A 25,971-nucleotide genomic window follows, 5' to 3' on the forward strand; every position below is an offset into this window, starting at 1 on the left:
CAGTGACTAATTACTTCAACAGGCAATCAGAGAAGGATGATGTGACTTATAGTATTTTCAGGAGTGTTGGTGCATCAATTGTTAAATTCACAGAAGATAAAAGGCAGAAGATGACCACCAATGTAGTGGCAGATGAAGTTAGGAGATGCCAACAGTTAGCACTAGATTGTGGTGCAAGCAAGGACAGTGCTGAAATGTTTGCATGTTAGGACATATGCAAGGATCAATACAACAGGGAATTTTTCTGCAACCTTCCTGATTCAGAGGCTAGGATGGCTTTTTTGAAAAGATGGTGCAAGAAGGAGAACTTAGACTAGAATTTAGTCTACAATTTATTAGTAAACTTATGTGGCTATTTGAACCTTCAATTGTTGGTTTGTGAACATGTTATTGTGGCTGGTAGAACAAGAATTTGTGGCTGTTTGAACATGTGGCTGTTTGAATATGTGGCTGTTTGAACATGTGATTGTTTGAATATGTGGCTGTTTCAATATGTGGCTGTTTGAATTTGTGGATGTTTGTCTTTGTAGCTGTTTGAACATGTGGCTGTTTGAATAATAATGTGCCTCTTATGGAGTTGTTTGACTAATGCATGACTGATTTTTTTGTAATGGTCAATTAGGATGATGGTGAAAAAGGAGATTCTGATGATGAATTTATAAATATGGCGTGCAAGTTTATGGAGATGGAAATCATACGTCGAAAGAGGAATCGAGAGATTATGGAGCCCTCAATAATGCTTGGTATGTACTATGACACTTACTTCAACAAAGGGCCACCTAGGGTACCCACTGTACCGGGCATACAATGGGTGCAAGAGACACTATCAAATGCAACTTCATGCTACAACATGTTTAGGATGTCTTGCACTTTATTTCATCAACTTCATGACCTGTTGGTTGAGTCTTATGGTTTGAGGACAACTAGAAGAATGTCAACGATGGAGGCTTTAGCTATGTTCCTATGGATAAATGGTACGCCCCAATCACTAAGACAAGTTGCGGATCGGTTTGTAAGGTCATTGGAAACAATAAGCCGCACATTCGATGTTGTTTTGTCATGTGTTATTAAGCTAGCAGTAGATATAATTAGGCCAAAGGACCCTCAGTTTACAACAATTCACCAGAGGTTGAGAAATCCTAGGTATGCTCCATATTTCAACAATTGCATAGGAGTTATAGATGGGACTCATGTACCAATTTTGGTGCCAAATAATAAGGTGGTTCAACATATGGGGAGACATGGATATCCTACACAGAACGTGCTTGCCATTTGTGACTTCGACATGAGATTCACATTTGTTGTTAGTGGATGGCCTGGATCAGTTCATGATATGAGAGTATTCACTGATGCCATAAATAAATTTGCTGACAAGTATCCACACCCTCCTCCAGGTAGAACTTTACTCACAACATGTTGTGAAAATCATTTATATGGCAATATTGCTAACCATATTGTCTGTACATTTGTAGGAAAGTTTTATCTAGTAGACTCTGGATATCTAACCGTCCGGGGTATCTTGCACCATACAAAGGTACGAAGTACCACCTTCCAGAGTTCCGTAGTGGTCCAAATCTGAAAGGTATGAAAGAGACGTTTAATTACGCACATTCATCACTTAGAAATGTTATTGAGAGGTCGTTCGGAGTTTTGAAGATGAAATGGAGGATTTTATTGGGAATTCCAAGTTTTTCAATAGAAAAGCAAAGCAAAATAATAGTAGCATGTATGGCACTTCACGATTTCATTAGGGAGAACAATAATGCGGATAGGGCCTTTCATATGTGTGATCATGATGAAAATTTTGTTCCTTTGGCCGAAGAATCAAGCTTTGAAGGACAGGAGGGAAATACCGAAGAGTCAGACGGAGACCAAAATATGAACGAATTCTGTGATAATATAGCTAATGCTTTGTTCAGTAGATCATAGAGGTTTTGTATTTTTTGAGTTGTAATGACATTGACGATGGATTGTGCTTACTATTTATTGGACATTGCAAAAAACTTTTGTTTGAAAGGCGGCAGCAAAGGGCCGGCAAAAAAAAAAGAACGGCAGCTAGCACTTTAGCGCCAGAGGCAGCACTTACGCGCCACAACCGGTGCTCGTGCTAGAAGCAACACTCGCGCCATAACTACAGCAGGGGCAGCGCTAGAAACAGAGCAGGAGTTACAGGAGTAATTAGGGGTACAAAAGTCATTTTCCCTCTAACATCCTAAAGATTAGGATTCCATCCAAACAGCCCACTTCTAAATTTTAGGACTACCAATTTCTAGCTCTAAACTTTATGAGTGTCCTAAAGTTTATGAGTGTGTATCCAAACAGGCCCTAAAGCGCACGGGACAACCAAAAATAAGAAGACAGCAAAGTGGGTGATGGATTAATGGTGGTCTCTGTTTACTCACTAAATCTATCGAGAACACAGTACTTGCATTCATTGGCCAACGGAGACCACCATGGATGTGTTGAAATCTCTTCTCATACGGAAGGACAACGAGGACTATTCATGTGCCAGCTCGATACGTGGACAAGCGGCATGCACGGGCCACTGCCCCGAAACGGAATAACTCGTGCCTGCCGTCCACTCTCCCACCAAACAACTACTCGGTAGACGGTAGCTCCGAATCCGACTATAAGAACGCTGCGACGGCCTGGTGCAGCCAGTGAGCCAGCAGCAACAACACTCATCAACATTCGCAGAGCGTCGATCTGGTAGTGGTGTTGAACTCGAGCGATCTCTGCTGGCAGCCAGCAGCTTTCAGCGTCATGGCGTTGGCAGCAACCTGCTTATTCAGGTTTGGGTACCCGTCGTGTAAGCCAAATCCTCCTGCTGGTGCATGGTGCTACTGCAACCCACGTACAACTGCTGGCAATGGCGTCCTTGAGATCAACCGCAGCAGCTGGTACGTGCACATGTACATCTCGCTGTAGCACTGTGCTTGATTTCATGGAGTGTGAGATTAATTTAGACGAGTTGTGTGGTGTCTGATTATTGACGACGTACGTAATTGTGTATGCTGAGAGTGCCGTCGTGCAGGAGTAGTACGGCTGCGGCGAGGGCAGAGACTGTGGCCGGGGCCGGACGCCGGCAGGACAAGAAGGACGAAGACGAATGCGCGAGCTACCTGGTGCCGGAGAGGCTGGAGGTGCTGAGAGAGATGGAGCCGTGGGTGGAGGAGCACGTGCTGCCTCTACTCAAGCCCGTGGAGGAGTCCTGGCAGCCGTCGGACATGCTGCCGGACCCGGCGGCTCTGGGCAGCGACGGCTTCCACGCGGCGTGCCTCGACCTCCGCGTGGGGGCGGCCGGGGTGCCGGACGAGCTCCTGGTGTGCCTCGTGGCCAACATGGTCACGGAGGAGGCGCTGCCCACGTACCCGAGCGGCCTGAACCGCCTCGAGGTCGTGCGTGACGCCACGGGCGCCGACGCCACGGCGTGGGCCCGCTGGATCCGCGGATGGTCGGCTGAGGAGAACCGCCACGGCGACGTGCTTAACCGCTACATGCACCTCTCCGGCCGCTTCGACATGCGCGAGGTGGAGCGAACCGTGCAGCGCCTCATCCACGACGGGATGAGCTTCCCGGGGCCGGTGACTAGCCCGTTCCACGGCTTCGTCTACGTCACCTTCCAGGAGCGCGCCACGGCCATCGCGCACGGCAACACGGCGCGCCTCGTCGGCGCGCGCGGCGCCGGGGACGCCACGCTCTCGCGGATCTGCGGCACCATCGCCGCCGACGAGAAGCGGCACGAGGTGGCCTACACTCGCATCATGGGGAAGCTCTTCGAGGCCGACCCCGACGCCGCCGTGCGCGCCATGGCGTACTTGATGCGCCACCGGATCGACATGCCGACTGCCTTCATCAACGACGGCCGCCATAGCGGCCGCAATTTCTACGATCGTTTCATCGCCATCGCGCAGCAGGCCGGCACGTACACGATTTCCGACTACCGCGGTATCCTGGAGCACTTGATACGGCAGTGGGGCGTGGAGGAGCTCGCCGCAGGGCTCTCCGGCGAGGGGAGGCACGCGCGTGACTACCTGTGTGCGCTGCCGAGCAAGATCAAGAGGATGGAAGAGGTGGTCTTGGAGAGAGCAGTCAAGGCGAAAAACAAGCCTACACCCATCCCCATCAACTGGATCTTTGATAGGACCATCAGTGTCATTCTACCCTGATCCTGTATATGCTGTTTGTTGGCGAATAAAGACAGCTTTATTAGAGAGTCGTTGAGTTCTTGCATCGTGCTCAACCACTGTTAAACACAGGACGGAAATCTACCTTGCCATACAGCACTGTGAGTCTGATACAAACGTTTGGCAAGGCTAGCAAGCTCATCGGCAACCATATTCTGCTCTCTTCTTTAATTTACATGAGCGAACGCAATAATCCTTGAAATCTTCTTGGCAAACTCTTGAAATCGTTGTGACTTTGGCATGGTCAGATATTGGAAAATTGTCGCACAATCTGTCTCCAGGATACCGTGATGTGGCGTCCATTCAGCAGCAAGGAGTAGCCCTTCGTTCTCTGCACTCGTAGGCCTCCACTTCATCAGCGTTACCCACATGAAAAATAGTACGCCAAGCTGTTATTAGTGGCACCTTGCATTGCCCAAATGATGATCCATGATGACCGGATCGGCTCCATATAAGCAACATCTACGTTAATATTTGTTGCGATTCTATTCTAAAGTCCCAACCAAAAAATATTTGCACTTACTCTTTCATTGATTGTTTCAAGTGATCATCTTTGTTTGCTCATTGAATGTTGCCTTTTAGTGTTCCAACTGATTTTTCAACAATGAGTCTACGGTCACCAGGCCACTTACCTCAAGTTTGAAAATCAAGATGTCTTGGGATGGCAATGAGAAAAACAAATTCAAATATATACCAGAAAAATTCTAGCATATTCTAATGTGTACTTTATTGCTGCCGCAGGGGGGCACAAATAGTTGATATGGCTGTCGTTGTCACGCCCGCTACTGAATATGAATTAGCAGCCTCTGTTTTAGCTGCTGTAGAGGTCTGAGTAGAGCCGTGCTATTTACTGCGTCTGCACTAGTCGTTGTGCAATTTCTTATCATAGCTTTTCACCCCAGCCCAAAGACAAAATCTTCTGCCGTTATAAAGGCCGAGGACATTGTTGGGATCATGCTGGCGAAGGGATTTATCCTTGGTAGGGGTGCATCAGCTCACATTAACTGCTACTGCTAGAGTATCTTCCTTCGACAAGAGAATCGGTTTAAGTGAGAAGATTAGTGTTGGTGCTTCAGCTGTCAATGACGAAGTGAAGGAAATGGATCTGTTGACGTAAAATCTGGACTTACTTTTACGTTGAATAACACGGAGGATCTGGAAGATCTGCTTAACTCTAGTGCAAGCTCCAAATCGACTCGTGAGTGGTACAAGGCGTGCCAGTCAATTTGACCTGAAAATTGACAAGGTAAACATTAAATTCCTGACCTGATCGGCGGCGAAACCTTTCAAAGTTATGGGTAGGCATTCTTGGAATAATCACCATAATAAATAAATATTCAATATAAATATGTGGTGTAAATAAGTAAAACAATAATGGTATGTGTCATTGGCTATATGAGTCGACGGACTAAGATAAAGCATTGTAACACAGCAACTATAAAGGAAGCCCTTGTCAACCATGCTCACATTAGATGGATTAACAGATCTTAGTCAATATCTTGATAAGTGTAATTGAACTTAGACAAGGTAACACGAACGAGATGGCATTGACATTAATCCATTAATCTAAAATATTAGAGCATAGCAAATAAGGACCTCTTGCCTACCGCTTACAAGCTAATTAAGCCAATAAAACCTAATCAATGTCATGACCGTGTAATTGAACTTAGACAAGGTAACACGGTGACAGGGCATTAACTTTGGCCTATTAACTTAACTAGACAAGCTTGCTGTAGCAAGATCTCGTACGCGCTCCTATCGGCTCAATGACGTCATCACACTTCCGTGAGAAACGGATAAGACCCAACCGAAGCATCGGCTCTCAACAGTAGCGTGCTGATGTTAAAGGCCTGATGGGTAGCAATACGAGGGGCATGAGTAAAGATCTATCGGACCTAGCATATGTAAAGTGATAAAAGCATGCGAGATCTACTAGCCAGTACGATCTGATAACTATGAACGTTTAAAACAGGGCAAGGGAGCCAATGAGAATTACCTAGCCAGATCTAAGCCATTCGATAACTATGAGCACTTGATTAAACTAAGAGATCGGTACAATACAACTTAATAAAATCAAGCAACTCGATAACTGTGAGCAACGTCGAAGATAAGCAGAATATTGGACAAGACCTAGAAAGTTCTACTTGCAATCTAAGATAACTCGATAACTAGCCACACAACTGAATATCAGAATATAAGACTTAACTTGAAAGTTCTCATAGAGGTCGTAATGACCAGGTGACGGTACTTACAAGCTTGCCTGAGATCGAAGCCGATGCAGCCATACGTGCTAGAAGGAACTCGCCGAATCTACTCTACTCCTACTCCTAGGGTTTTTGGTGGCGTGACGCTGAAAGGTTGTATTGATTGATTGATGATTATTGATTACAAGGCTCATGGGCTTATATTTATACCCTGGAGCAAGCTAAAATCCTAGTCAAATACGACATGAACTATTACAACTATTTTTAAAAACTACTAGAGATAAATCTCCACGTTTTTCTTTATTCGATGGAGTCGATTTTGTTTTGAACTAGGCCCATCTGTTCTTCTATTGACTTCTGGAATCTTGGCCAACCGCGGTTAGTCTTTGTCAACGCGGCTTGATCAGCAATCCTTTTCTCTCTCCTTCATCGGCTGTCAGAACCTTATCTACAGCAGTTGACTCTGGTGAAAAACTCCCTCAACCCTAGCCAACCACGGTTAGTCCTGGTCAACACGGCTTCATCAGCAAACCTTTTCTCTCCTTCATCGGCTATCAGAACCTTATTTGTAGCGGTTGATTCTGGTGAAAAATCGATGTCAACAACATCAGAAGTACCAAGTGTCAGAGAAGACAAAGTCAGCACTGGCGGCTTCTGAACAGAGCGTCTCAACTGCTGTATCAGCCATCATGAAGAACAGATACGTCCTCAAAGTCAGCACTAGCAGCTTCTGAACAGAGCGCCTCAACTGCTGTATCAGCCATCATGAAGAACAGATACGTCCTCACTGGGGCAGCATAGGTAAGCGGTTCCTTTAGCAAGGTGACCAGTGCGGTCAACGATGTTGGTGCAAAGGCTAAGGAGAAAATAGCAGCTAAGCAGGAGCACAAGGAGGTTGAGGGTGGATATGTAGCACAACCCAACATCTCAGATTGCCCGGCAACACATAGGGACTTGGATGGTGAATTTGCAAAGGTACATCATACATGTCCCTCAGACCCCTGAAGATATCACCATCTCCACTGCGGTGTCCCTGCTGTTGCCGATGCTCCTAAAAAGCCAGAACCTGGTGAGGGATTGAATACAACCCCAAGTCAGAATATGTAGTTTATTGTGCATTAAATTCATCATTAACTTAATTAAGAAATGTTTGCTAAGATAACATGCAAAATTGAAAAAAGAATTGCAAAATTACCAAGTAGTAGAGTTTATTAGGCATACTCCCTCCGTCCTACAAAGACTGTTCGTTTAGCCTTCAAAATTTGTCCCACAAAGACCGTTCATATAACTTTCAGACCATCCAATAAAGATCCTCATAATCCTTTCTAGCCTAGTTAACGATCATTTACTCCCACCATCGATGCCCGAGCCAGACTCGCTAAGTAAGGAAGGCTAATAGATCCGACAATTACTGCAAGCGTCCATGCATAATTAATTCTACTCGGTAATTCATCCGATTAAGAAGAGTTATTAGGGGTACTTTGGATTTTTAGCATTGCTACTATCTTGTCTAAAATTTTCTAAAGGAACAGTTTTTGTTGGATGGAGTATACACTAAAACATAGGCAATAATTCAGTACCAAAGTGATGTAACAGATACATATGCTATTATTACTTTGTTTCTACTATACATTTCTGTGTTGGTATGGATTTGTACTATCTGAGATCGGGATTCGCACGTGATAGCCTTCTTGGAACTATCACGGAGGTGTGTAGGCTTAGATTCTCAGAAATGGAAATTTGGGTTGTTTCAGCTAGTATCAGAGCCATACTTGACTATAGGACGATCCCTAGTAATGGACGTTAGTTTAGGAAGCCAAATTATCCTTTGAATTGAGTATATATACTCCTTGTTTACTATACAACTCCTTGATTGAATATTACTATTACCTTGATTTCTCTAACTTATCTGACTTACTAACAACCTTAATAACGTTTTGCCGATGGCGATCGAGGAGTGGTACCCATTCGCCAGAAGCGGGGTGTACGTCGGAGGCTTTTGCGCTCTACTCAATGAATAACTGGAAAGAGCAGGACCCTGCAGTGGGAGAGTACACTACAAGGGCCGCATGAGGGGAGTCGTGGATGATGTGGCCATAGAGCTGAAGCTAATTGTACCCACCGACCCCAAGGTGCCAGAGTTTGACAAGGTCGTGGTACACGCTTTCGAGATGTCTGTGATAGAGGCACACCAAACTGGTGCTAGGAGAGCCATGCGCAAGGTGCGCAACGCAGCTCCGTGAGAGGTTGGTTAACACACCCTACCGTTGTCTCCGCGAGAGCCTTGAGCTACCCCTGTCCAGACTGTACACACAGGTGCTGCTACCACCCGCTAGAATCACTACTGAGGAGATGACCAAGACACTATCTACTCTCACTCAGCTTTACGGAGGTGCCCTACTTGAGTTGCCCAGCATCTCAGATGACGAGTTAGGTCCGTTCTACGCACCTACCCCGGACTACCACCCTAGAAACATAGACAACGATGACGACTTTGAGTACTCTGACTAAGCTGACCACCGTTATGAGTAGTGATAGGACTGAGCTAGGCTCATCATGATGTAGTAGCAGTAGAGACTACCACCATCCATGATTCTCGATGTAGTAGTATGATGTTGATCCTCATGTAATCTTGAAGGTTTCTGGAGTAGACCTCAAGATACACCCCTTTTGTATAGGGCGTGTTTGTTTCCAATTCTGGGCCGGATTCTAGTGGAAAAAAACGAACAACCCCCCAAACGCCACAATTCTCGTTCGATTCCACAAGAATCAGATTTTTTCCCGAGCGGAATTACAACGTGACTTGAGAATTGGCCCAAGGTGCTGCTTGCGTGAAAATCCTGCCAATTCTAGCACCCGCTCATCCCTCTGCGCCTTCCCACTCGTCCCTCCCGGTCGATGCCGCCGGCCCCTCCGCACCCCACCGTCGGCCCCTCCCGGCTGGTCCGTGCGCCGCCGCCAGCCCCTCCGCGCCCGGCCGGTCCGCTCGCTGCCGTCGACCCCTCCACACCTGCTGGTCCCTCCCCACCCCACCGGCGGCCCCTCCCAGCCGGTCCGCGTGCCGTCGCCGGCCCCTCCGCGCCCCGCTGCCAGCCTCCTTCTCCCACACGTTGACCTGCGCATGCCGCCGGTGGTAGCGCGGCAGAGTGCCGGCGCATGCCGCTGGTGCTGGCGTGGCCCCGCCGCCGGCCCCTCCTGGCCCCTCCACTCCTATTGGTGCCGGCCATGGCCCCTCTTTTTGAGGATTTAACCCGTTAGCGCCGCTGGCTGCCGAGCACCACCCCGCCATCGAGCTCCCCGTCCATAACAAAAAAAATCAGGTTGCCAAACACTCTGCTTCTCTTACCAACAGATTCTGTGGACAACAGTTTTTTTCAGGGTAGCTAGATTTTTAGAGAATCGCTACTTAGAAAAGGTGAAACAAACATGCCAATAGTGCCATTGCATGAGTAATTTGAAGTTCATGGTTTATGTGGTTCTTATGCTTCTTGTTGTTTGGGTGAAATTGTTTGCGTGTTTAGCTAGTTACTCCTTAATTAAATAAGTAATTCCTATCTAACCTTTAAAGAAACTTGCTGATCGCGATCTCATTTGGAACAGATATCAGGATTAAGGAGGTCGGGACGGTTGCTACACCGTTTCGAGGAAGTAGCCAACAAGGAGGAGCCTAACCCCAGCAGAGGTCGTGGTCGCCGCGGAGGCCGGGCACCCCGAAGTGGACGTCATGGAGGTCGTCGCGATGCGTGAGGAGACCATACCCTAGGGAGAGGCGGCCGTGGGGACCAAGCTGACAAAGAAGAGGATGTTCACCAAGAGGACCAGAGGGAGCAAGAGCACAACGAGAACGCTGGAGGAGAGGAGAATCAGTAGGCACCGCTACCACCACCCAACCTTGCAGAGGTGATGGCTGTCCAGACTCAGCTGATGCAGACTATGGCCAACGCTTTGTTCCAGAAATACCAAGAAACCCCTGGAGGACCCCGCAGAAACCCCCCAGTTGAGTCACTACAGAGGAAGGTTGAAGGTTTCAATAAGCTCCGACCACCCACGTTCGACAACTCTCACAACCCTTTGGACGCCGACGACTGGTTGAGGGGTGTCTAAACATTCAATGTGACAGGGACTAAACTTTGGACTAAAGAACCAAACAGACCCTTAGTTAGTTTAAATCTTAGCTAGAGTTGACTCAAAGTGATACAAAGTGCATAGGAACCTAATCCTACACCATTATCCTCCCATCCATCTAGACCTCTATGTATCTTCTATCCTCGAAGTCATAGGAAGTGTATGGCTTTGAAATGGCAACGGTTAGATACTCGCTAGGTACTGCCACCGTATACACACACCTGTTAGATACAAAGGCTGTGTTTGGATACGCTTCTTCTAGGCACGCTTTGATTATAATTTAAGTGAAGATTTTCTCGCTTCTCACTTTTCACTTTTCATAGTTTAAATCTCTGAAGCGGCTTACCACATAAGCGAGAATCGGTGATAAACCACTTATAAGTGGAAACAAACGGGACCAAAGTACTCTACCACTACGATACCTATACCCCGCACACGAGTACATTAACTTACCAATAACCTGTACCACTCTGGATTTTTTTACCCAAAAAGTAACCCATATCCGATGACATACCCAACAAAAAACAACAGGAATCGTGAATGTATTACATGATAAAAAGCAGAGATTAACAAATATTAGTAAATAAAGGAAAGACAAGTGAGATTTCCTCACCGATTAATAGCCATCACCCACCAATAAAAAAGTACTACAACTTTAGAGTTCATCACATATTATATATTTTTGACACAAACATAATAGAAGGCTGTGTGTGGGTGCAGGTAGTACGCACGTGTACCCGCATCCACTTTATGTGATGGGTAGAGATTTTTGCCCATTAGCATACTCGCGTTGATAAGTATTTAGCCATGCAAAATTAAGGGAGGTATAAGGATTTTTTTTTACCACACCCTAAGGCTCAAATCCTCCACCTTTTTAATCGGTTAAAATCCATTTGATACTCATATGTACCTATTGTCGTCTCTAGTGTGTTAGTTTTTCTAATTTCATCAGCTCATTTCACATGTATATAAGCTAATATTAGCAAGGATGAGTAGGAGTTCCGAACCACGTATCATCCATCCGAAATTTAAAGGAACCTCTTACGGGATTCCAGCAGTTCATTGCCGCATCTACTTTTTTTAAAACAAATCCTTTGAGGTACTTACCTGAGTCACTTACACGTAGATTTAGATCTACATATCAGCAGTACTGCCGAGAAGGTTCATCGCTTTTTTTCGAGCCATAGTTACTCTTTGCCGTCTCCATCTACAATATTTCCTTGACTGAAGTCTCTGAGAGCTACACTATTTGATCTAAATTACCACGAAACTATATTTTCGACAGCTATTTCATGAAACTACATGAACTTATCACCAAAATAAAAACACTGGTTAACAACGTTTGTTCTACGTTCCAACTTTTAACACAGAGTAACATCACGGGTCCTTGATGTCCATTTATTAAGCTTTGCACTTGTACTTGAAATCTTGAATCTAATGATTATTTGTGCAAACTAAATCTCTACTCCATCCGTTCCAAATTATAGGTCGTTTTGTCTTTTTTTACATTCATAGATATTATTATGTGTTTAAACATACACTATATCTAAGTACATAGAAAAACTACAACCTACATAGTATTAAACAACAACATTGGTCACGTGAGTCGACCCAAACCCATGTTGCATCTTGGGGTGTGTTTGGTTTGGTGGTCGGAGGGGTTGGAACGGGTTCGACCCCCTTTGACCCCATGGACCTGCGTTTGGTTGGAGAGGGATGGGGGTTGGGTCGAGCACAATAGGGGAATATTCGGTCAAGATGCGGGTCGAACGCATCCACCCAAAACGAGCGGATGCACTCGACCCACATCGATGTCGTGTGCGTTCGTCTGTGCGTGCACGGGAGGAGGCGGCCTGGCGTGGCGGCGGCGAGGAGACGGCCAGCGGCCAGCGAGCAGCGCAGGGCGAGGAGGAGGAGACGGCCAGCGCCGGGGTAGGAAGGAGGCGGTCGACGCCGAGGTGGGTAGGAGGGAGCGGGCGCGGCACCGGCTGAGGGAGGAAGCGAGTAGAGGAGCAGAGGCGTGGAGGGTGAAAAAGATAGCGTGGGTATAAAAGGAAGAAGAGGATGACAGATAGAATCCGCAACTGATAGGTGGGATTCGTTGCTAATCCTAATTTTTCTCAACCCTTTCAACCAAATAAAGATATCGGAACGAATCAATCCCTCTCTATCCTCCGGATCCAAATACGAGGGTCGACCCCGATTTAGGGGGTGTTTGGGAGAGGGGTGCTAAATTTTAGCACCTCCATTTTAGTCACTTTTAGCCACTAGTGCTCCCAAACACCTAGGCTAAAATGGAAGGGCTAAATTTTAGCCCCCTATAATCCATTAGCCCCTCAAAAGGTGCTAAAATGGACTAAAAGGGGCTAAAAGTGGTCCCCTTATCCAAAATTCCTCCCCTTACCCCCTCTCTTTCCTCCCTCTCACTCCTCCAACATGGGTAAATAAGTCTTTTGTCAACACAAGTGCTAAACTTTAGCCCCTCACCCAAACACCCAAAGGGCTAAACTTTAGCCCACAGCTGGGCTAAAGTTTAGCCCAAAGCTAAATTTTAGCCCCTCCTCCCAAACAAGACCTTACAGAAGGGTTGCAAAATCAAACACATGTTTTGATTCTTAGCTCGTCTTGGTCAACGCCACATCAGTTAAGACCTCCCAAATCGCAACCGTGGCGATGCCGCCGTCGCTACGTTTTCTCCTACTACTGCTCGTCGCCGGTAGCGGCGGAGCCACGGCCGCTGCGTTCGAGCTGGAGGAGGCCACTATCGACTCCATCCACCGTGCCTTCGCCGCCGGCGAGCTCACGTCCCGCGGCCTCGTCGAGCTCTACCTGCGCCGCATCGCGTCCCTGAACCCCGCGCTCCACGCCGTCATCGAGCTCGACCCCGACGGCGCTCTCGCCGCCGCCGACCGCGCCGACGCCGCCGCGCGGTCCAGCTCCAGCGCGCTCCCGCCGCTGCACGGCATCCCAGTGCTGCTCAAGGACAACATTGCTGCGGCCGGGCCGCTGAACGCGACGGTCGGGTCGCTAGCCATGGTCGGGTCACGCCCCGCGGGCGACGCTGGCGTTGTCGAGAGGCTCCGGAGCGCCGGCGCGGTGCTCCTTGGCACCGCTAGCCTCAGCGAGTGGTGTAACTTCCGCGGCCCCGGCATCCCAGCCGGATGGAGCCCCCGTGGCGGTCAGGGTAAGGTTCGTCCCCTTCCTTGCCTCATTTCTTGGTTTCCTGGAAGCTCCAATAGCAAATTGGTTTCTTGCAGCCCCTGGAACCAAATGCTGCAATGCAATGCAATGGCGATTGATTTTGGGTTGCCGATGCAGAACCCTTATGTGCCATCTGCGACGCCCTGCTCCTCCAGCAGCGGCTCTGCGATTGCCGCAGCCACAAACATGGCAGCAGTGACAATCGGGACTGAAACGGACGGCTCCATCATGTGCCCGTCCAGCTTCAACTCCGTCGTCGGGATAAAGCCCACCGTCGGTCTCACCAGCCGTGCCGGCGTCATCATCATATCACCAAGGATGGACACAGTTGGGTGAGTGATCATGTTCAACTGATTTTCATGCGTGCCTTTTAAGGTATCTGTTGCTTCTCATACACTAAATGACTAAATACAGTGATGCTATTGAATGTCTGAATCTTATCAAAAGATCACTAGATTGTGTCGTGAATAGAAACATCACTTAAGCATTATTGGAATTTTATTGTCTCTGTTCTTTCAGTACCATTTTTCTTGAATTCATGTCTCACTACCACAGCAAACTTTATTTTAGATGAACAATGGCCACACCTAACTGAACATGGAGAACTGACCAGAAAAAAAAACATCATTTGCCAAAACATACAATGTGGCGCCCTTCCGTATAGCTCAGAATTGTCTCCTAGTGGCCCAAATGCCAGGAAACATGGTGGCCTTTTGTTTTAGGATGAACAGAGTTTGTGTCACTTAATGCATCACTATAGGCTTAGGCTGCTTTATGGACTGCAATGCTAGCTTTGACTGATGTAAGTTTTCTCCTTTGAAAAAGAATGAGGGAAACATATATGCGAGTCTTGCAGAAATACTAAAATTTGATTTATCAACTTCTTAGCTTGTTGTTTGTATCAGTTAACATCTTCTGATTTGTGTCCAACTCATTGAGCAATGATGTTACTGCAACAGTTTAATGTTTGCTCACTTGAGTTTGATCTCATAACACATTTAACCATTTTTGGTGATGCAAACTACTTTATGTAGGCCCATCACCAGAACAGTTTCAGATGCTGTGCATGTGTTGGAAGCAATTGTTGGCTATGATGCTCGAGATGCAGAGGCAACTCGCATGGCTTCACAATATATACCAGAAGGTGGTTACAGGAAATTCTTAAACATAGATGGACTAAGAGCGAAGAGGTTGGGAATTCTCAGGAAGGATTTCTTTCGGTTTCCTTCTGGCTCTGTCCAACAAAAGGTCTTCAGTGAGCACTTCAACATTATGAGGTAGTTTCCCTCAATACCTTAATGCAATTATCTATTATCTATGGGGGCATTTGTTGTTTTCTCGAATAATGCTCTTGGTTCAACAAGAAAAATACATTTTTCCAATACCATGCTGTTTAAGGAATATTAAAATATAAATGAACCTGTTGCTCCAGTGGAAAAAGTTTTATATCATAAGGCTGCATCAATCCCGGGTAAATAAAAAGGTAACTAGGTTAGCAATCCTTAACCCAATGTAGGTTATTGTAACCTAAATTTAACTAACTATTTTCCATAACTTATTTAGTCTAAATGATGTTTGGCTAAATTAGGTGGGGTGGCAATAGAACAATAGAACATGGGACAACTAATTCTCTTTTAACTCAAAGACCCAAATATTACCTCTTTAACTGAAAGAGCTAAATGCTAAGTGTTAGGAGGGTGACCCTGATAAAACTAAGACTACCAAGGGTAAAAATCATCCATCGATTCTATTTTCAAAGTTATTCATGCAACCAATTTTCCTTCTTAGCTATGTTTTTTTTAAGAAAAGAGAATATGTATTAATATTGCAGCCTCTGTATCAATTGATACATATAGCTGTCCATTATTACAATGACGACCAAGGACCAACTGAAAGAAAAGGAACTTGAATAGAAGTTCATAAAATCCAACACACTTATATCAAATAGATTGTAGTCTATTACTAAAACACCAGCCATTTGAAGCAAAGATCTCCATCACCACCATCTCAAGCACACGGCACCCCCAGTTTATTTGGGGTCTTTCTCCTTAGCTATGTACCGTGATTCTCACTCAACAGTATCATTTCTCTGGGCCTGGGCTATGCAGAGAAAATGGAAACAATAGCTATGGATCTATACCTAATACTACATCATTAACACCTTAAAACTCTTAGTTGACAATGTCAGTAGTGAACTCCTCGTGCAGATTATAGTTTCATATATTTCTAAAACATGATCAAGGAACTACTAATGTAGGAATTACTGTGTAAATATGTATTGTTTCATTTCCTTTGATTTTGTTTTCCTATTGTATGACTTTTCCTTGATGTTGTAAGAAATTTAATGATACTTCTGAAAAGAATCAACAAATTCCTAACAGAAGAAATGACTGTGTAGATGTACATTTTGTTCATTACCATTGATGTTCTTTTCAATATGAGCTTTTCTTTACTCCTGAGTGGTGTGACAAAACTTACAGTAAAATTGGTGCCGTCCTGGTGGACAATCTTGAGATACCAAGCATGGATGTCATTAATGATGCTGTGCAAAGTGGCGAACGTGCACTTATGCTTGCCGAATTCAAGCTGTCCCTCAATTACTACTTATCTGAGCTGGCCACTTCACCTGTTAGATCATTATCTGACATAATCGACTTCAACAACAAGCACCGTATCGAGGTTTATCATCTTACTTTTTGTGTGCATCTAGTTTCCTAACTAATTTTGTCAAGCATAAATGAACAAATCTAGCATTATGGATAACAGGAAAGGATGGCTGAATTTGGTCAAGATTACTTGATACAATCTGAAGCGACAAATGGCATTGGTCCAACCGAGAAGCACGCCATTGCCAGATTGAACAAACTGTGTAAAAGAGGCATCGAGAAAGTAATGCAAGATAATAAACTGGATGCTATTGTAGCTCCTGGTGCATCTGCTCACAGCCTGCTTGCCATTGGCGGTTATCCAGCTATTACTGTTCCAGCTGGGTATGCTTCAAATGGTGTTCCTTTCGCCATATGCTTTGGCGGGTTGAAAGGATCAGAGCCAAAGCTTATTGAGATAGCTTATTCATTTGAGCAGGCAACAAAAGTGCGGAAACCTCCATCGCTGCAGCATTCTATCATTTGAACATAACTTCAGAAATGAATGAGGCCATTTTTTTTCCACATTTCCTGCCATTTTTCAACTCAGGAAATATTGATGCTGAGTTGCTGACGAACCTACATATATCGGATGCTGAAACATTGACTGCTTGAAACGCGATATTTTGTTCCAAATCAGCTACTGAACTCTTTTAAGTTTTAACCCAGGCATCTTGTTCATGATATGTATGTTACATATGTATGTTACAATGCTACGAAACGCATTTTCTTTTTGAAGAAGTAAAGATTGCGGAACGTCAAAAGGAATGATTCACTGTCTTCTGTATGTTGGGAAATCTGGATAAATAGCATACTGGGTGGTCACATATACCAAACCCCAACGAGTTCTTCCTTACTACTGTAATAGCCCATAGTTTTAACAATAGCTTAGGCTGTGATATTTGCTTGAGTGCTCTTGTCTGGTAGCAGTAATATGTGAAATAGTAAAGTAAACCGAAATTTGTACGGTTTGTTTGCAGTATATGAGCGAAAAAAAATGAATTGAAGAGTTATGCAGTGATGATCTAGGTGCTGGCAACACCTAAAGACGTGTTAGCCAATCAAAATAATTCTAGTTAATTAAAAGCATATGAGTCGCACTAAATTAAGAATTTGAAAGGTAACCAAAAAGAAAAGGAAAGATCCTATGACCAATAATATTAATTGTAAAATCAACTGAGTAAGAGGTGAGCTGTACATGATGTCACTGTAATAAAAAAAGAAAGATCCAATTTTTACTAACCTCTACTCCTAAACAGAGTAAAAAGGGGACTTTTTCACGGTTCGTCGTATTACCCCACCCCATGGTCCTCCCTCCTTGCGATTTCCACCCTTCGATCGTCGTTCCACATTCCGCGGCATTAATCGACGATTCTCTGCCGTACAATCTTCCACTCCCTCCATCCCGCGATCCACAGCCACCCTTCTGCGCTACGTCGCATCATGCAGCCCTGCACGCCCATCCGCTCCGCCATCGCCGCGCTTCACTACGTAATCCTCGTGCACCCGACTCCCCTTCCTCCCTGCCATCTCGCATGCACATCCGCTACGCGTCCGCCCTCCTCCGCTCCCTCCTCCATCTCCTCCTGGCGGCGTCCGCGGGGGACGACCAGCTCGATCTACTTCGGACGTCATCTGTGGGGCAGGACCTCGAGATCCACCAGTCGCCGTCCACGAGGGAGACGACCCATCGGCCGTCTACGCCGCCGCCGCCGCACAGCCCAAACCAAACTGCCCTTCTTCCCTCCCATGCAGCAGCCACCCGCGTCTACTACTCTCCTTCCTCCCTTCGCTCCATTCGCGGCAGCGAGGGATATCAATGGCGCTTGGTATTGGTATTTCTTATGGCCTAACAGATAAATCCGCAAAGTGTACGGATATCAATGTAGCTTTCACCTAGGAGTATTCCAGAGTATCGATTTCCACGGGAACGACGAGTGCTCTAAACCCTTTTGCTCCGGGGCCATTTGATCCACCGCCTATTGCTGTGGACGTCCTTGATTGCTTCAGGAGGTGAGTTGTTTGATGGGTGTAACTCTCTTGAACTCAGTTTGGTGGACCCATTGATCTAAGGGAAGTAAACCATGTTCTTATGATGAAACCGACTTATGTCCGATGCTTGGGATTGCTCCTGGGTGTGTTTCTTCGCATGTGACTAAAGGTGGGCTGACGATGTGGCGTAGGTTTGGTGAGCCAAACCTAGGTGGGTCAGCCGACCTACTTTTTGTGGTGGACGGTCCATGGCTGAGTTATCTTTTGATCCTGGCATGAGTATTGAGCCTGTGGGCAAAAGTTGATGGTGATTGGGCTTGGGTTTGGGTCGTCCCAAGTGGGTTTGGGTCGGCCGACCCTACCTCCCGTGTTCAGCATGTATCACAATCTTCCGAGAGGCATAACTTCTGTGTCCGGACTTCGAATTGGGTGAACCAATACTCCATTTCATTTATCTCGATGAGCACTTCAACATGGTGGGTTCAAATATGTGCTTTGAGTAATTCTTGTTCCATGTCTAAAAGATCCTTTGTACGTTGCTTGGAATCATGTTGAGATGTTCAGGTAAACCTTTGTTTAAGTGTAAATGATCCTTGGACTTGTAGGCTATTGTTGCTCCTCAACCATCATGGCATTTGTGCACCAAATTAACTATACTCCTTGCAAGCATGTCGGAACACAAAACTTTATGACTCGTTAGTTAAGATCCGAATAGCTAAGGTGTTTGCTTCAATTGATTTGGGTGAAGTTGGTGGAGTGGATCTATTTTTTCTGGAGCGGAGCAGTCCCAAACACGCCCATAATGTACCACTTGCCATGCTTCTGTTGTACTACTCCGATGCGAGTCATTATTTGGTGAACCAACACTTTACTAAGTAATGACTCCAAGACCGGTCATACTCCTTGGGAATGACAGGTCATTACAACTACTTACTCGGCATGCCTATGATTCTTGTGCCAAAGGATGACAGTTGACAGAAGAATACTGCAGCATTACACCGCATCAAAATATAGAAATCATGATAGTTCACAAGCATTGAAAAAAAGGGTGGAGCTATCATGATTCTTGGCTAGAAATGGGGATACGGGGAAGAGCATTTAATACTGCCTAGAAATTCTTGAAGCTCCCTTATAAAGTGGATATGGGGAAGAGAATTTCTAGGCAGCCTTACCCTTGCTTATTTGAACATAGGACCTCTAGGACACAAGTTGAGAGGTACCACTGTGACAGGCCCCCTTCTCAAGAATGTTTAATAGTTCACACGCATGTTAATCTTCACAATTATGTGCAACCATTCTAATTAAGAAATGTATAAACTTTGAACATTCCAGAATATTGTTCTCTGGTTGCAAGACAAGAAAGATACAATCATCGAAGATGTGCTAACTACACCTTATTCTTCTGCTCATTTATCTTCATTCTACAAGTTGTGCAGTCATATAAGCTGTTCACAGCCTCTCCATTCAGGCTGAAAACTCAAACAACATAGTGTGCTTATACTTCTCACCAGGCTGCACGACCACTGAGGGGAAGTTTGGTTGGTTGATGGCATTAGGAAACCCTTGGGTTTCCAAGCATACACCGGCATGTTTCTCATAAACAGCACCCCCTTTGCCAGTGATGCCAGTCACATAGTTGGCAGTATAGAACTGCATGCCAGGTGCATCGGTCCAGAGGTTCAGAGTTCGCGAGCTTGATGGGTCTCTCAGCTTGGCTGCACGCTTCACACCATTTTTTTCATCCCCACAGTCCAGCACATAGTTATGATCATACCCTCCAGGAACATCGTTGATGCGCTCCCCAATCTTGTGCTCTGTCGTGAAGTCAAAAGGAGTGCCCTCAACAGGCATTATCTCTCCAGTGGGAATTGTGTTTTCGTCAACTGGAGTGATGTGCTTCCCCCAGATCTGAATTGTATGATTTAAGATGTCACCAGAGTTATGGCCTGCCAGGTTCCAGTAAGTGTGCTGTGCCAAGTTGATAGGAGTGGCTTTATCATGTGGTATGGCTTCCATGTCAAGTCTTAGGGTGGTGGCCTCAGGAAGAGAATATGTTGCTCTGACTGTTACATCACCTGGATAGCCTGCGTATACAACAGTCAATGCTTAAATTGGCTGACATATTTAAGCGTGGAGATCTTCAGTTAAAACAAAGATGCTAATTAATGTACCTTCTTCCCCATCCTTGCTGTGATACTGAAAGGTTACTGAAGGGCATTCGCCATCTTTATGCTCTACAACATCCCACATGACTTTGTCAAATCCAGTCAACCCACCTGACATTCACAATTGAGCAAAAAAATGAAAATTTAAGACAACCCACAATTCAGCCATTAATGTAGAACACATTAATTGGAAGTGTGGAATAGGTTTTAATTTTCTTTGTAGAAACATCAATTTACCACAGAATTCATTCATCTAGGCATTAACAAATGATCTGATGCTAAACTTAGAAGGATTGCAATGTGCAATACATTTATCTGTACAGTATTGAGTTCTGATATATATGTAGGTATATAATAGTTAATTCAGTTAATAGTATTAAATTAAAACTACTCACTATTCTAGATAAAGACTAAGTCACACACTTGCACTCTGAGATCTAGCTAACATGATTACAACCAAGTCTACACCAACTTTGCAGAATTTATGAAACCTTACCATGAAGGCTGTTGGGTCCATTGTTGATAGGCAATGAATACTCAGCTCCGTTTAGGGTAAACTTCCCATCCTTGATCCTATTTGCAACTCGTCCAACTATGCATCCAAAATAAGGTGCCATGCCTTTCTGCAAATACAGAGTAGAAAGAAGTAAACCATCTGCAATTTACATCCCTTAAAACAATCTGCAATCTACATTCCTTAAAACAATCTGCATGAAAATCTAACAGAACATCAAAAAATTAGAATGTTTATACAGATATAATTAGTACATATCGTTAATTACCATTGGATTGTAGGGTATGGATGGATATAAGCAGTTAGACATGAACTGAACAAGCTATGCCCGGACACCCGGGGTGGAACATATTTGGGGATGGTAATGAAGGCTGAAATTAAAGATCCACATCTTACAGAACAAACAGAGATATGGGTCACACACAATTTCTTTAAAAGAGAATCACCTCGTACTTTTGAAGGCAAAAGGCCTGAACTTGGAATAAAAACTAGCGAATTTGGTAGATGTTTCTTGGCACCCATCCAAGGTGTCTGCACAAAGCTGCCAATATTTCCTTGGAAGAACTCTACCACCATGGTGCCACATCTGAAACTTTACTACGTTTTTTCATTTTTCGTGACCAATTTGCTGCATTGCCAGAAACAGTCGTCCAGCATCTATGTGACTAATTATGCTCATCCAGCGACATAAAGTTCCAATTTCCTTATCGGAACATCTAACTGCACACCACAAATTACTTCAATCTGGTCAGGGAACACACATGAACGGGACAGTTCATCTCAAACCAAGAGTCAAAAAGTCAAAAGTACAACACTCGACATCTAGACCAGATAACGGGGACTAAGGGCTCGGAATCGAAAGGATTCGAGGGTCTCTCTCACCATGTACGGCTCCAGGTCATCGAATCCGAGCACCACATCCGCGACATTCCCTGCGCCGCCGATTTCGCCAAAAGAAAAGGGGGTCAGAAAGGAACCGAGGAACCCGAAGGAACCTGCGAGAATGATGCGGACCGTGGGCGTCGGGGACGAGGAGGGAGGTGATGGTTGCGCCCCAGCTGGCGATCCTGGTGGTGATCCGGCCGTTGGAGAGCTCGATGATCTTGGGCTCGGCCGCCATTGACGCCGCCGAATGGGAGGGGACTCTGCTCGGGTGCTGAGGCTGACTCGACTTGCGAGGTTTGTTCGATTGCTTGTGGGAGAGCAAAACGGCTTTCTGTTTTTCTGCTGCTTTTCTATCCGGGTCGGTCTCTATCTATCCGAACGCACACACTTCCAGGTCTCGTGGGGCCCGCTAGGGTGGGGCCTTGTCTCCCTGTGGGGACCACCATTGCTGATCTGTTACAACTATTATTTCCCGGAAGAAATCGGCAAAATAGTTTTCCGCTGTTGGATTCACCTCCATGATTTATATACATGTTCCAAGCATTAAGACACAAACATGGTTGTGACACTTAAAAAACCAGAGCGGCTATGTATATAAGAATGCATATAAAAATGCGCATAGTATCTTGAGTTAGGGTTTAAGCGTGAGTATGCGTATGTTATATACGTTTGTAGTGTGTTACGAAAGAGAAAAAATAAGGCATAAAATAATCACAACACCATGTGGCTATTGTTGGGTTCATAAGGAAAGTCTAAGCCAATGTGATCAGGATTTAGAAAAACGGAAAGGAAAAACGATAGAGACAAAACAAAGCCAAAAACGACAGAGACAAAACAACCTTGATTTTGGGCCCTTGCTTACAGGTCCCTCGAGTCCTTTCGATTTTGAGCCCTTGATCTAAACTACTCAAAAAAAAAAATATTAAGTACTCCCTCCGTTCCAAATTGTAGGTAGTTTATGATATGCACCTAAATATATCTAGATGCATAATAATATCTATGAACTAAAAACATCAAAACGACCTGCAATTTGGAATGGAGGGAGTATCTGTTTAATTTGGTGGGCTGCCAGTCGTGGGGCAGCCACTGCTCGGCTCGTGGGATAGGCCTCCACCCCACCACCATACACGCACACACACACCATTTGGCAATTTAGTTTAAGAATCTTGCAAAGGCTAGTTTTAATGGTAAGTTTCATTTCCATCTACAATGTCATAACTTGATGAATCAAACAACCGTTCCGATGCAATATTTTGTTTCATAAGTGTTTACGACATTTAATTCATGCACAATGTGAAACCATTTAGTTGGACACAGGATCGGATGAAATAAGTTCTAGCTCCCAATGGCTATGGAAGAGTTTCAATGTGTTGGAAAACGTGTGAACCAAGGTTTATCAGATGAAACTCCTCTCCTCTCTTTCCTCATAACTTCATTGCCATGTCATCAACTCTATTGATGTGTCACGTCATTTAATGGGAATGAAAACTCACACGAAGAATGGCCTAACCAAATGCTTCAACACATATTCATCAAATGTTGTAATCTAGCTATATAGTTGAATTTGTAGCAATCCTTTCATTCATAGCCTAGTACTCTATTGTTGGTTGGACTTTGTTTGTATTTCATTCATAGCCTAGTACTCTATTGTTGGTTGGACTTTGTTTGCATGCAGCCAGGCATGTAGCAGCTCATGGTTAAGCATCCTTGTAGTGGTATTCACGAATGATTCATGTTGATATAACTGATTTGCATGGTAGATGTTGATATAACGGATTTTGCATGGTAGATGAATGGTTCTAATTCTCCTTTTATTCTCCCTAGAACATCCAAGCCACTATGTAATGCGTCTTCAAAGGAGACGCGGCTTAAGAGTCAAAGGAGACACATAAATTTTCATCTCTGATGATGTTGATGGTGTAGTTAGCACGCCAGTTTGAACCGCAAGCGCACGGATCAGTTATAAATTTTCCCTTAGAATATTCCTCCAAGGTTTATCAATCCGTTGAAACAAGGTCATAGGATCTAGACTAACTAAGCATGAGGAAACATGATTTATCTTGCAAAGTGATTGTGAATAGACATGAGTAGATACGAAGTATAAGTAGATATGAACAAGAGGTAACTCATCTAGAGCAAAACCTAGACTATGCTTATGTTGTAGTTCTAGCTAGATGGCAAGCAAACACATGGTTCTCATACAAAGCATCTTTAAACCACTACCTCCGGTCTAACTCAAAACCCCCACCTTACACAGCATCAGATCCTATCCTGCCTATTAGTACAAGCAGTCTAAGGGCATGAACATAAAGCACTGTTATGATAGACCAGGCATACAATTCTAGTCACCATGACTACAAAAACACCCTATGCAATCTACTACGTAAATAGATTGGAATAGCCAAACTCATAATAGGAGAAATCATAAAAGGAGACATATAGATCGCTATTGAATCAGAATCAATCTATTACTTCACCATGAATGATTGTTCATCACAAGATCTCCACTGAGGTCATACCCGCGACTTGTGAATCCTATCTCTAGAACTCCGGCGTGGATCTTCCTTGCATGATGATCACGCCAGTCAGAGCCTAGCCTAAGCTAGCCTCCAGACAACTGCACGGTCCTCAACTCTCTGTAGATGGTTGTCCCTCAAGTTCCTTTGCTTCTTCTGCTTTGAATCTCAATCCTCCCCCCCAAATGGGGGCACCTAGAGGGTCATATTTACACCCTTGGGAAGCCTTGGGGCGTGCTCCACCTTCCCTTGCATGAGCTCCTTGCTTGAGAGTTAAGCAACCTTGATTTCCATAAAACCTAAATCACCTAGAATTTTCGTTTACATAGCCTTTCCTTACCGATGTCATATCGCCCACATCCTAACTCCAAATAGGGAAAATTCGGTGCCTAAACTATGTAGCACGAAAAGATCTTCAACTTTGGTATTCATTGCTTTTGATGTAAACGAAGTTAAGGTTCCCAAAATAGCATCGCAAGAAAATCTATCTGATTTCGGACTTCTCTGCACAACATGTATTTTGGGGGTCATATCTCCTAGCTCCATAATCCAAATTATGCTTTCCATATGTTCAAATCGAAGCTCTCGACGACTTTGGTAGTCAATCTTTCTTCAGTAGAGGTAGTTTAGATCTCCGAATTTGCACCGAAAGATCATGTTATCTTGGGCGGCGCAAATATCTCTAGGGTTGACTTGATCTCATGGATAACTTTCCAAAACTTCAATTTCTACATGCTTAAGTCTCCTCCGATATTCTAGAACCTTATTTTCACTTGCATGTGGGCCTAGCTTGGCGATAACCTTGGGATAAGTATGGATCTTGATAACTTTTCAAAGTGTCGCTTGCCTTCATCTTGATCCCGAAGTCAACTTGGCATGTGAAACTTAGCCTCTAAGTCGTCTTGGAGGAGTCCCCGTCGAAGATGAGCATAAATGGGGCCCTAGGGACCCTAGGCCGATCGGCCTAGGCCCTTTTTATGGCCTGGCCTCTGGCCTTCGTCTTTCCCTGGTTTATCACTTGTCCTGAGCCTCATCCAATTATACTCCAATTTAGTCCAATTTCCTGTGAAAACAGAATGCCCTCCAAAATACAATGCATATGCAAAAATGGCCCAATTATTGAGTATGATCAATAGTTATGATATCATTTGTATGCCAATATTGAAGATAAACAAGGTAAAAGTGTCTAAATAACGAGCGTCAACAGATGACATGTCAAAGGAGATGAGGAAAATCTGCATCTCCTTTGCGAAAGACATCGAATACCTTCAAGCTACGTCTCCTGTGTGTGTTATAAGAGCTCCATGCAGTCTTTTCTCATCACCCCCATCATTTCTTCGTTTGTATCGAGGAGCTCCACACTCGGGGAATTCAGTTGCATCTGCATGATCGCCACAGAATAGGACACAGTCATTCTTACAAGCATATATTTTCTCCACCTCCAGTCCCAAAGGGCAAACATTCTGCTTAGCTTCATAGGTGGTCATGGGTATCTCATTCTTCTCTGGAAGCATGTCCCTTAGCAAATCTAACAATG

The 25,971-nt window shown here is 44.8% G+C and overlaps 3 protein-coding genes and 1 pseudogene across 4 annotated transcripts; 3 read left to right on the forward strand and 1 right to left on the reverse strand.

Annotated features, from left to right (window-relative positions):
* The first annotated feature begins 2,652 nt into the window (after positions 1-2,652).
* LOC117837218 (acyl-[acyl-carrier-protein] desaturase 6, chloroplastic) lies at positions 2,653-4,283 on the forward strand. The gene is made up of 2 exons (XM_034716805.2): positions 2,653-2,900; positions 3,035-4,283. Exons 1-2 carry the CDS (start codon positions 2,764-2,766, stop codon positions 4,167-4,169), a joined length of 1,272 nt encoding a protein of 423 aa, XP_034572696.1. The 5' UTR covers positions 2,653-2,763; the 3' UTR covers positions 4,170-4,283.
* Positions 4,284-4,791: 508 nt separating this feature from the next.
* LOC117835521 (binding partner of ACD11 1-like) lies at positions 4,792-7,472 on the forward strand (annotated as a pseudogene).
* Positions 7,473-13,139: 5,667 nt separating this feature from the next.
* Positions 13,140-17,137, forward strand: LOC117835711 (probable amidase At4g34880). The gene is made up of 5 exons (XM_034715048.2): positions 13,140-13,705; positions 13,835-14,049; positions 14,752-14,994; positions 16,198-16,396; positions 16,484-17,137. Exons 1-5 carry the CDS (start codon positions 13,190-13,192, stop codon positions 16,847-16,849), a joined length of 1,539 nt encoding a protein of 512 aa, XP_034570939.1. The 5' UTR covers positions 13,140-13,189; the 3' UTR covers positions 16,850-17,137.
* Positions 17,138-19,623: 2,486 nt separating this feature from the next.
* On the reverse strand, positions 19,624-22,261 carry LOC117840972 (uncharacterized). Of its 2 annotated transcripts, XM_034721522.2 has the most exons (5): positions 22,048-22,261; positions 21,916-21,965; positions 21,016-21,142; positions 20,526-20,630; positions 19,624-20,438 (listed from the first exon to the last, which is right to left on the reverse strand). In XM_034721522.2, the coding sequence occupies exons 1-5, from the start codon at positions 22,151-22,153 to the stop codon at positions 19,819-19,821; spliced, it is 1,008 nt and encodes a 335-aa protein (XP_034577413.1). In that variant the 5' UTR covers positions 22,154-22,261; the 3' UTR covers positions 19,624-19,818. The 2 variants fall into 2 exon arrangements, with proteins under 2 accessions (XP_034577413.1, XP_034577414.1); XM_034721523.2 differs by lacking the exons at positions 21,916-21,965; positions 22,048-22,261 and adding an exon at positions 21,480-21,902.
* Between the last annotated feature and the right edge of the window lie 3,710 nt (positions 22,262-25,971).

The sequence above is a fragment of the Setaria viridis genome, chromosome 9, assembly GCF_005286985.2.
Source record: "Setaria viridis chromosome 9, Setaria_viridis_v4.0, whole genome shotgun sequence".
Taxonomy (NCBI): Eukaryota; Viridiplantae; Streptophyta; class Magnoliopsida; order Poales; family Poaceae; genus Setaria; species Setaria viridis.